The 12,649-nt window shown below is 39.5% G+C and overlaps 1 protein-coding gene across 13 annotated transcripts in view; it reads right to left on the bottom strand.

The window, feature by feature from the left end:
• LOC122550039 (sickle tail protein) overlaps nucleotides 1-12,649 on the bottom strand; it is a 720,789-nt gene that overhangs the window by 139,683 nt on the left and 568,457 nt on the right. For 10 of the 13 annotated variants that reach the window (XM_043690462.2, XM_087987428.1, XM_087987424.1 and 7 more), the window contains one exon: nucleotides 8,353-8,449. In XM_043690462.2, coding sequence (XP_043546397.2) covers nucleotides 8,353-8,449 — 97 coding nt within the window. Of the gene's footprint in view, nucleotides 1-6,950; nucleotides 7,066-7,134; nucleotides 7,220-8,352; nucleotides 8,450-12,350; nucleotides 12,456-12,649 lie in introns of those variants that run through there. The other 3 variants (XM_087987430.1, XM_043690468.2, XM_043690466.2) reach the window with 3 other exon arrangements.

Genomic DNA, 12,649 nt, shown 5'->3' with positions numbered 1-12,649 from the left:
TCAGTATGGTTTTGTAACTTGATTGAATTTTTCGAAGTGGTGACCAGGAGTGTAGACAAGGGCAATGCATTCAACAGTCTACTTGGATTTCAGCAAGGCTTTTGTTAAGGTCTCGCAAGGGAGACTGATAAAGGTAAAAGCCCATGGGATCGAAGGAATTTTAGCTAATTGGATTCAGAATTGGGTGAGTGGCAGGAAGCAGAGAGTAATTGTCAAGAGCTATTTAGGTGACTGGATGTCTGTTTAGTGGGGTGCTGTAGAAATCAGTGTTGGGGCCCCTTGATGTTTGTCACTTATATGAATGATTTAAACTTGAAACATAGGAGGGTTGAACAGCAGATTCACAAATTGGTTGGATGGCAAATAGTATGAAACATAACCTTAGATGACAGAAGCATATAGACAGATTAGGCAGATGGACTGATCAACAGCAAATGGAATTTAATCTGGATAAGAATGAGGTGATGCACTGGGACAGAACAATCAAGGCAAGGGAATACATTATGTACAGTTGGACTGGAAAGCACCTAAGGATCAGAGGGAGCTTACCGGTCCCTTAAAGGTAGCAAAGTCAGGTAAATAAAGTTGTCAAGATGGCAAATGGGATACTTGCCTTTATTAGTCGAGACATAAATTGTGAAGAGTTGAGACCCCAGCACCAACCCTTGCAGTACACCATTCATGACATTCTGCCAGCCTGAAAAAGACCCACTTATTTCTATCCTCTGCTTCTAATTAGTCAACCAATTTCTATCCATGCTGGTGAGACCCTCAACATCATGAACTCTTTCTCGCCACAATTAACTTTGATGCAGCACTTATCAAATGCCTCTCAAAATCTAAACACAACACATCTGCTGATTCTGCTTAACCTATAGTGAAACTTACTTCTTCAAAAGAACTCTAATAAATCAATTAAAACAGGATTTCCCTTTGACAAGGCACTGCTTATTAGCTTGATCTTATCCAATTATTCTGTTGTAATGACTTTAATAATAGCATCTTATGTTTTCCCTAACGTGGTATGTTGACCTTCATTGTAAGACAGCTTGAGTACATGAGCAAAGAGGTTTTGCTGCAATTACATACAGCCTTGGTACACGCTGCACCCAAAACATTGTATGTAGATTTATTTTCTCCTTATCGAAGGATGCACCTTACATACAGGAAGTGAATGTTCACGGACTAATTCCTGGAATGGTGAGATTTCTTATGACAAGAGGCTAGGGAAAAAAAAAGAGCCTGCGTTTGCTAGAGTTTTGAAAAAAATGGGAGGTGATCTCGTTGAAAGTTACAAAATTCTCACAAGCTATGACAGGCGATACGTAGATAAGAATTTTCCCAATTGATGAAACACAACCAGAGGACATAGGCCCAAGATAAGGTGTAGGCCACACATAACTGAGGTGAGGAGAAATTTCTTCACCTGGAGTGGGGTATCTTTGAAATATCCACCTCAATTGTTTGAGAAAGACATTTAACATATTTCTCAATACCTGTAACAACACATGTGGAGTTTGTGCTGAAAAGTGGAATTGAGGTAGATGATCAACTATGATCTAATTAAATGGTGGAGCAGGTTCAACAGGGTAAATGGCCTACTCCTACTTTACTCCTCAAACTAGAGAAGATCTATAGTATACTGTAAATTGGGAAAGTGAAATCAGGGGAACATTCAAAAAAATTGAACTCTGGCCATCCAGAGCTGATGGGAGCACAAACAATGATTTCACAAAGAAACTGGACGGGCACTTTAATAAACATATGCACGGGGCTACAGACATCAGGCAAGTGAATGCAAATGACTGGATTTCTCTATGACAACTGGCACAGACGCAATGGGATGAATGTCCTCCTGCCCTGCTGCGAGTGAATCTAGGAGAAAGAAAACAATAAATTGCTTCCAAAGGTGGTATGAATACAGCAGAGGTTAGTACCTAATCAACCTGCAGAATCCTCCTCACTAATATCTGGGGGCTCGTGCCAAGCTTGGGAAAGCTATCTCTCAGACTAGTCAAGCAATAACCTGACATATTCATACTCACGGAATCACACCTTACAGACAATATCCCAGACACCACTATTACCATCCCGACAATGTTCCAACAGAGTTCCAGAACAGATCCAGCAGAGATGGCAGCTCAGTGGAATAAACAGGAGGGAGTTGTCCCTATAGTCCTCCGCATTGAATCTGGACCTCACTAGGTCTCATGGCTTGAGGTTAAACATGGGCGAGGAAACCTCCTGCTAATTATCCATACTGTGCTCCCTCAGCTGATGAATCAGTACTCCTCCATGTGGAGGAAGGACTGAGGGTGGCAAGGGTGCAAAATGTACTCTGCGTGGGGGATTTCAATGTCCATCACCAAGCGTGGCTCGGCAGCAGCATTACTGATTGAGCTGGTTGGTTCCAAAGGACAGTGCAGACCCAATCTAGCAGCAGGTCGTGAGAGAAGCAAGAGGGAAAAACATTTAACCTCATCCTTAACAATCTACCAGCTGAAGGTGCATATTCCCATAACAGCAATGCTAAGAGTGAACACAGTACAGTCCTTATGGAGATGAAGTCCTGTCTTTACAATGCCATATTGTGTGACATTACCACTGTACTAAATATGACAGACGTCGAACAGATCTGGCAACACAAAACTGGGTATCCAGGAGGCATTATGGGCCATCAACAGCAGAATTGGACTCCAGCACAATCTTCAACCTTATGGCCCAGCATATCCCCCACTCAACCATTACCATCAAGCCAGGGAAACAACCCTAGTTTAACAAAGTGCAGGAGGGCAGGCCAGGCCAAGAGCAGCACAAGACATACCGTGGATGAGGGGTCAACCTGGTGAAGCTACCCAACAGGATACAAAACAGCATTAGCAACAACTGACAGACAGAGCTAAGAGATCCCACAACCAACAGAGCTAATCTAAGCTCTGTAGTTCTGCCACATCCAGTCGTGAATGGTGGTAGACAATTAAACAACTCACAGAGGAGGCAGCAGTTTCACAAACATCCACATCCTCATTGATGGAAAAGCACAGCACATCAGTGCAAAAGATAATGCTGCAAATGCTTCAGCCATCTTCAGCCAGAAGTGCCGAGTGGATGATCCATCTCAGCATCCTTCAGTAGTCCCCAGCATTACAGATACCAGTCTTCAGCCAATTCAATTCACTCCACGTGATATCAAGGAATAACTGGAGACACCAGATACTGCAAAGGCTACATTCCAGCAATAGAATTGAAGTCTTGTGCTCCAGAACTTGCTGCTCCCCTAACCAAACTCTTCCAGTACAGTTACAATACTGGACTCTATCTGACAATGTGGAAAATTGCCCAGGTATGTCATGTACATAAAAAGTAGGACAAATCCAATCCAGCCAATTATTGCTCCGTCTATTCTCAACATCAGTAAAGTGATGGAAGGGGTCATCAATCGTGCTATCAAGCAGCATGGCTCAACAATAAGCTGGTCAGTGACGCCCAGTTTGCTTTCCACCAGGCCACTCAGCTCCTCTGCTTGGTGTTTAACAACAACATTGCTGAAGAATTCAGGTGCCTTGAACTCTTCTGGATTTTCAAATATCCCTTCCACAGATTCCTTTAAAGACTTGTGCTCAGCGCTAGTTATGCGATTGGCCTGGAATCTGACCCCAGCCTGGTTTAATCTGAACATTTCAATCTTTCCAGTGCCCCATGAATTGAAACAACTTCTTCCAACTCATTCTTGGGCCTCAAATGGAAATTCTAATCTGCACGACACATGCCAATTGGCACATGGCTCCACTAATAAGCAAATATAGTTTCCTTTGATGGTCAGTATTTTAATTTGGAACCCAACTCAAATTCTCAACCAGAGCATCATTGCTAGTTTGACATATGTCAAGGTTGCCCACATGGACCATTACAATTGGAATGGGACAGGGAGGATCCAGGCTCCTTACCGGCCTGAAGATCTAATTTTGGAACTGGACAGATGGTCACATTTACAGAGAACTGTATTCATCTCTCTGACCAAAATGTCTCCTAATGCTGTCACCTTCCTTTTCTGTCCCCTCAGTTGCAACGAGTCTTCCACCTTGGTGCTCTGGTCAGTCCTCTTTCCACCCAAAGATTCCCCTCATTCACAAAAGTAGCACACAGTGTGTGTGAATTGAATACAAATCGGGGATTGAGGTTCCTCTATCACTACCCAAAGGAAACGTTACATCAAATGTGTGTTTCCAACAATGATCGCATCTTTTGTTTACAGGGATTAAACAGGCACAGTCTCCAAATGACTGACTGCCTGCCCTCCCTCTCTATCACACTTTCCCTGGGGTTCTACACAGGGGTGTACCCTAAACATCCCCCCCCTTCCCCAGATAATCTCTCCAACATTGGCCTGTACAGGGCAGAGGTGGAAACTGTCAAAATGTTGCAGTAAAATGTTGTGTGGGGGGCTGTGGCTGTGTGCGTGCACGCGCTATTTGGAGACTTACCCCACAAAGGCAGCAGCAGTCTTGTTGGTGTCCAGTCCAGCTGCCCCAGAGAGGGCCCGGGTGTGCACAGGGTTGAGGGGTGCTCCTGCTACTCTCCTGACTGGGGAACAGACTTTAAAAACTCGAGTCCCAGAGGAAAAGCATTTAAATTGATTAACCAAATAATCGATTATCCGAATGAAACAGTGCCCGCCCATCACGTTCAGATAATCAAGGGTCCCCCTGTATAGGTTTCCCATATTGGCATGGCTCAAATACTCCCGTCATTCACCACTGACCAACTCTGAAATTGAGTAACCCGAGGGGTTCAACTGCCTTCTGGAACAAAGTTTTCCAGTAACTCTAGCCATACCCAATGGCCAGTTAAATATGTATTTCAGACTCTAGCTCAGTAACTGAGCCAAAATTACAAAAGCTGCAGAAATTTTATGCAAATGCAAATTTAATTGCAGTGCATTCCATAGATTCCCACATTCTGCAGTCACAGTACACCACCACTCCTGCCAGGTTTCCCTAATCTTATTTAATTCACCATTCGTCACAAAAAACCTACACTTTATTGTATTGTATGAAAATAGAAAATGCCCAAACACTGCGATCTGGCAATATCGAGTGAGTTTTTCAACTCATGATTTTTCATAAAAGCTGGGAAGGGTAGAGTGATACACAGGAGGGTGAAAATGAGACAAGGAAAGTTTATCAGAAGGCTGGACTTGAGATTTTAAATGATAAGACAACTGGCAGGGCAGAGGCAGGTGGGAGTAGCAATTAGATAAAGAAATAAAGTCAGATCCAGAGGACTTAGAAGTGACAGGATAATGAATAGCTGACAACTGAAAGCAAAACAAAACATAATCAAGGTCGACACAGGCAAAGACTACAGAACAAAATGGCGGCGAGAGAGCTATGCACAGATTATGTCTTCAAGCTGCTGATTTCAATTTCTGGTCCAAAGGCAGTAACAGTGCCACATCGAAAGATGAGACCTGGCTCCCTCAGCTTGCAGATGTCACCTATCATTTTTCTAATGACTGTCCTTTCCTTTTCATTTTCTCCTTCCCACTCCCCATTTCACCTACTTCAAAATTTCTCATTACGAAAAGTCAAAACCCTTAACTCGAGAGAGAACTCTATACTGCCAGACCTTGAACTTCAAGTTTCCATTTTAATTTCCAACTTTAAGCAGTCATTGCATTTTGCTTTCCTTTTCACTTCAGGCTGGCTTACTAATTAGTTATTAACTAGCCAAAAAAATTTCAACTTTAAATATATCACAAGCCAAAGTAAACTTGCACAGTAAACATCTAATTTACTCAAATTCTGAAAAAGACTCTGTTTATATTGCCAACTAGAACCTATCCCACTGTATGACAATGCATTTGAAATTTCACATATAAAGAAATCAGTATGATCAAGAATAATTCTACACAGCGAGGATCAAATTGATATCAGGTCTCCCTCAATGACTTTGCAAGTTTAGCAAGATCACAGCTGAATCACAGACTGGGGAGGTCCTTGTGTTGATTTATGCTGAGCTACTAAAATTCACTTGCTGCAAGATTACTGTGATTGGATTTTATTCTGCCACGGTCAAATACTATTTGCTGATGCCAGTGAAGCATCTCGCGATGTTTTACCAGGTCATAGATACTTGCATAAATGCACATGATTCTGAATAATGGAGCAAGAGAACTAAACAGACTATCTCAGTTAATATTCATTACCCAGGTCCAAATGCAAAAAATGGCCACTTGAGGGAAGCAAGAGAGCACAACTAGGTATGTTAGAGTTAATGTATTTAAAAAGGGCTAAAAAGTGACAGAGTATTAATAAGAGTAAGAAAATCATTAGTCTAGATTTAGCCTAGTACTGAATGTCTGCCAAATGAGACATCCTGCCAACAATGTTAGAATGTTAATACAATGTGATTTCCCCCCCCCCCCACCTTAAAAAGCAAGTCACCAAAAAGACAAACCTGGAACATTTCAAAGGAGCACAAAGTAATTTTACTTTCTCCTTGTCTCATTTAGCTCAACTTCTTCAACTGAGCACATGGTCTATTATAGAACTCCTACATTATCTCTTCAAGGTATTTACATTGATGACAATCTTGCAAAAACAACAAATCAAAATAACATCAACCACACCAGCTGAACATGAATTAAAACTTGGGATATATTTTCAATTTAAGTTGTTAGTAAACTCCACAAGGCAAATATTTCAGCGTGAGAATCGCATACAGATGCCTTGACAAATTGTTGTTAGCCCCGATCAAAGACATTCATGATCACTTTAATTTCTCTGCAGACTCTTGTGCAGGTATTGCAACAATCTACTGCTACTGCCAAGCCAATGTGAATATAGACCGTCATTCAAACAGATTTATTTAACCTTGCCACCCCCTCAAAACAGAAACATCAATTCAGTTTTCGACAACTGCCGATTTAATTTCATAAGTGCACATACCTTCACTGACTGGCTCTTCTGGTTGCTAAATCTTCATTTTAAAATGGACTGCAGATGTAAAATGAAAAAAAAGTGTTTGTTCTTTCACAACCAGATTGCGTAGGAGCAGATTCCAACAATAACTTCTGGAATGTTCCTTTCAGAAAACACAATCAAGGTTGTGGTAAATGTGCAGAAAACTCACCTCTGAAGCCAGCCGATGAAAGCAGTTCACTGCTGCTCACCACATATGAATACAAACATGGAGCAAGAAGAAATGATATGTTTATGGTCTTGAAATAGCTACAAGACCACACCTAAAATCTATTGCTGAACACACATTTAAAAAAGCCAACGAGCTCTGACTGCTCCACATGTTTCTATCTGGCAAGGAGTATCAGTACATGCAATATCAGAGAACACAAGGGCATTTGTGAACTCAATACACACTGATGTAATCACTTCGGATTCTGATGAAAAGAAAACCTGCGTACAGTGCTGCTGGATATATTAAAGGGGGCCTTTGGTTCTGCTTGTTAATTAAATATAATTTGCTAACTGATTTTAACAAAATTAATTTGTTAACAAAACAACCTTAATTGATTTTTATATGGAGAGAAATATTGACAAGTTCACATACACAAATTGTAAAACGCAGTTGAGTTTTCACACAGTTGTCAATTAGGCAGGCAAGATAAAACTAATTAATACATTGCCAGCTAACACTGCACTCTGGCAGCTACTACACAATGTCTGAAGATATATTGTTTGCCACATACATTAACTTACTTTACTGTTATTAACCTCAGTACTATTACCAAATTTCAGAAAAGTCGTGGAAATTACCCTTAAGGTTAAAAGTGGGCAGTAATCACTAATGTTATTTGCTACACCTTGTCTAGAACAATTCAAACCTCTCACTGTCCTTCCTTCCCCTTCACATTGAACAGGTGGCTGACCTGTCAACTAGTTTATGTAGTGCTTTGTAATGCTATGACTCACAGGACTAGGCATTAGTGTAAAATCAGTGGCATTCTAAACTAGATAAACTTAAGGAAACTTCTTTTCATAAATGGCAAAACTAAAAAGACATGTCTCTGTAATAGCTCCACCAGTTCAAAAAGGAGTAGTTTACAAACCAGTTTGCTCTCAACAAAAAACCTGTTATCATTATCACAAAAGTGGAAACAGATGCAGTGGGAGTGGAGTTACACAATATCCAAAGGACGGAGAAAGACCAAAGCTTGCAAAATGATATTTTTGCATTGCCCAGTCAACCATTTGCACATAAATACAATCTTGTGTGAACTTTTAGCCAGCTGAACTTCACACAAACATCCCAATGAGATCAGTCAGGAAGTTTAAGCAAATATTTCTCTCAGGCATACAAACACATTAGTTATATAACCACAATTGTACTTACCCTTACATCTCCATTGACAGCCCTCGAAGAATGATTCAAAGAAATATGGGCAGGATCCTTGTGGTAAACCTTTAAAAGTGCACGATCTTGAATGCTCCTAGAATCAAATACATCAATTATTATGGAAGATGACAGAAGATTGATTTCTGTCATTGTTTCAAAAACCTTGAACTCAATTTCAATACAAAATGGATACCACAATAACATACTTCACTAATAAAATAATTTTATTAGAAATCCACGCTCTCCTGAGCTGTAGGTAGAAAAATTCTACCTTAATACACTTCTCCACCCACCAGGTCACATGGGAATTATGACTAAACAGAGACTTAACAACACAGCAAGTAATTCCTGACTAGGTTCCAATGTCCACAATAAATAGACAGCAATAACCAGCAGACATAGTGCAATCCTTTGAGTAGCAATACACTTACCAGTTTTTAAACAATGTTTAAAAATGGCACAATGGCAAAAGGCAGCATCAGAAAACCAATAAGATTTGGATACTTGAGTGGAAACACACATTAACTTTAAGGATAAGCATTCAATAAACAAAAACAGGTGGGGATCTGACAAATTGCCCCAGTCACCCACAGACTGCCCATTATTATAACTTAATTAGTACATTTGTTAAATAATGAGAGTAGATAAAGTGGAAGAATTCTTAGCAAAAGTTATCCAAAAGAAAAACCACCTCTAAAAGAACTGCAATTTTAGAAAAGAGTGGCAACTATTAAACCAATCATGGGGTAACTGTTTGTGCAGAACCATGAGCACACTCACATTGACACTGTACACCACCAGTATTGTCCTGCATGTCATTTTTTTTCCCAAAACAGTACTCATCAAGTAGCTATCAATCTCCTTGGCTGTTGTTGTATTTGATTCAAGTTTATTGCACCACCAGCCTGGGGTCACCGTTACTAACCTTTGCACTCCCACATTAACATTGCACTAAAAAGAGAAAATTACTGCTATAAGATTTTCTTTTGAGGCAAACAACAGTCAGAAAATGCAACCTGAACAATTAAAGGAAATTCACTTCCTTACCCAATATGGTAACTTTTTTAGCCTCTTGCTCATCAAGAAACCATGTACCTCTTCCTTAAAATTATCTAACCTTAAAACTCCATTGCCTTTTTAGAACACATTCCAAAGATCCATGACCTTCCAAAATAATTTCTCATTCTCTCAAATTGGTGACCCCTTATTTTTAAATAATGATCCACAATTATAAACTCTCCCACAAGAAGAAACATCTTTTCCATATGCTTCCTGTCAATACTCTTCAGTATAAGTTTCAATCAAATCACCTCTCACCTGTTCTGAATTCCACAGATATGAGCCTGTCTACTTTTTCCTCATAAGGTAACCTGCCCATTCCAGATATTAGCCAAGTAAACCTTCTCTGAACTGCCTTAATCCCTCCTTAAATAAGGAAACCAATGTTGGAAAAACATTCCACACCTAGCCTCATCGAATGTCCTGTATAAAAGAATAAACTCCCCACTTTTGTATTTAATTCTTCCTGTAACAACCGATAACATTTTATTAGTTTTTTTAACTACTTGCTGAACCTGCATACCATTCAAACATGAGGACACTCCTTACTCAGATCAGAGAGATTGGCAATATCTCACCATTTCATTAACATACTTATTTTTTATTCTTTCTAGTAAAAATGGACAATTCCCCACATTCAATTCTATTTGCTACATCACTGCCCACTCACTTAATCTGTTATATCCCAACATATCCTCTTTATATCTTGTTCACAACTTACTTTTGTACCCATCTTTGTGTTAACAGGAAAGTTAGCAATCATACTCTCAGTCCTTTCATCCAAGTCATTCATATAAGTTGTAAGAAGTGGAGGCCCCAGCACAGATCCCTGTGGCACAGTTTTATTCCATCATTTATGCCTACTGCTTCCTATTAGCTAGCCAATCTTCTATCAAAGATCACTTCCCACCAAACTATAAGCTTTCATTTCCTGCAATAACCTTTGATGTTTAACCATGTCAAATGACTTCTAGAAATCTATGTACAATATAACTGCTGGTTCCGCTTTAGGCAGAGATGTCACTTAAAGCCATCGAGTTATATAGCATAGAAGCAGACCCTTCAGTCCAATTAGTCCATGCCGACAAGCTACCCTAAACTAATCTAGTCCCGCTTGCCAGCATTTGGCCCATATCCGTCTAAACCCTTCCTATTCATGCACCCATACAGATGGCTTTCAAATGTCATAACTGTAATCAAAAGAACTCCAGTAAATTGGTTTAACATTATTTCCCTTTCACAAAACCATACTGACTCTGCTTAAATCAGATTGATTTTTTTTTTTTAAGTGCCTTGTTACAATGGATTTAATATTAGCTTACTACATCTTCCTCATGATAGAGATGGTAAGACAGCTGGCCTGTAGTTTCTAGCTTTGTCTCCATTCCTCTTTATTGAAAAAGGAGTCCATTTGCTATTTTCCAATCCAATGTAAATTGCCTCAAAAATTAGAAATTTGTCAAATTAAAATCAGGAGAAATACTTTCATTAGTCACTTGTTTTAAGGCTGTAGGATGATATTCGTCAGTACCATGTGACTTGTCAGTCACAGCTCCAACAATTTGCATAGTACCACTTCTTTGGTGATAGATCTTATTGAATTGTGCCCTCCCTTCTCGTTCCTGACTTACAGGTATTTGAGATATCACTTGTATTCTCTACGCAAAATACCTATTCACATGCCATCTCCTTACTTACATTATTAATCCCCAGACTCACTTGCAACACAATCACACACACTTCACTAGTCATTCTTTGCTTTTTAAAAAGTATATATATCCCATTGAATCCCCTAACCTGCCCAATCACCTTTACACAATTATTTGTTTTTCTTGCAGTTTAATATTATCTTCAACTTTTTTAGTTAACCAAGGATGAAAGGTTCTCTCGATAGAATTTTTAAATCTCATTGCAAGGCATCTATTTGGGGTATTCTGAATTATCTTCTGAAATGTCAGCCAATGCATCATTGTGGATCTATCCATCATCACTTAACTTGCCAGTTCATTTTAGCACACACTAATTGCTCCTATTTAAACTTAAAATATTAGCCCTGTATCCACTGTTTGTTCTCTCAGGCTAAGTGTAAAATTCAATCTTTTATGATTATTGTTACTTAGGGCCTTAATGCCTTCATCAGAAGGTCTTTACCTTATCCAATCTCATTGACAATAATCAGGTCTAGCACAGTCTGCTCTCTGGTTGGCTCCAGACAAATGCTGCACCAAAAATCTGTCCAGTAAACATTTTATGAGCTCCCCATCTAGATTACCTTTGCCTTGTGATTTTTACTCTATTTGTAAAATAAAACCCCCAATGATTATCACCATACAGTTCTGACAAGCTGCCATTATTTCTTTGTACACCATTCTACCCTGTCATTAATGTTAGGGGTCTGTACACCATTCTCATCAATGAAAAAGACAAGAAATCACTTATCTCAACCCTAACTGTTTCCACATCCTGTATCTGGAACTTGGGTCATTCTTCACAACTGTGCGAATACCCTCAGAAATTACCAGAGCTATCCCCCAATTTTACATAGCACCCTGTCCTTTCTAAATGTACCCTTCAATATTCAGGTCCCAATCTATGTTACCCTGCAGCCAGGTCTCTAGTGCTGATCTTCCTTCCAGTCATTTGTATCAGTAAATGCTACCCCATACAACATGGGGGGGAAAAAAAAGTGTTGGAGAAAGAGAATTAAATACTGATAATATGAAGTATATAAAAAAAATTCTGATCTTTGATTCTGTGGGAGAAGACATCATGCAAATCTTCAAACGCACAACTGCTTTGCAGGAATCTCACAGCTATATTATTATATACATAGTTACTAAGTACAGATGAGAGAGCTTTTAGTTGCGTCCCTGTAAACATCAACACTAGTGCAGCTTAAAACAACCCAAAACATTTTAGATGATTTAAAAACTTACCAAATTTGCCACAATACAGTCAACTGAAGCAGTCATCTGGGAAAGGCTTTAAAGCTTTAAACAGAAATTTGCCTTGAAGACCAACATGCCTGCTTGTTCATTTGCCACTGTACTTTATCTGAGTGAATTAATCCCTTTTAAAGGTGGGTTGAACTTTCAGCAGTAATTACTTAAAAAGCAAGTGAAATGCAAAATTACAGGGTTGGCAAGCACATTCCTTCTCTACCCTTCATGATGAATTATAGGATTGCTCTCAATTATCTGCCAGTCAGAACATGCAGTTGCCTACAGTAATAGTA

This window comes from Chiloscyllium plagiosum, unplaced genomic scaffold (genome assembly GCF_037043375.1).
Source record: "Chiloscyllium plagiosum isolate Xiang-an unplaced genomic scaffold, Cpla_swu_hap1 HiC_scaffold_5, whole genome shotgun sequence".
NCBI classification, from domain to species: Eukaryota; Metazoa; Chordata; class Chondrichthyes; order Orectolobiformes; family Hemiscylliidae; genus Chiloscyllium; species Chiloscyllium plagiosum.
The sequence above is the reverse complement of the archived record's forward strand: the minus strand, read 5'-3'. Positions and strand labels throughout refer to the sequence as shown.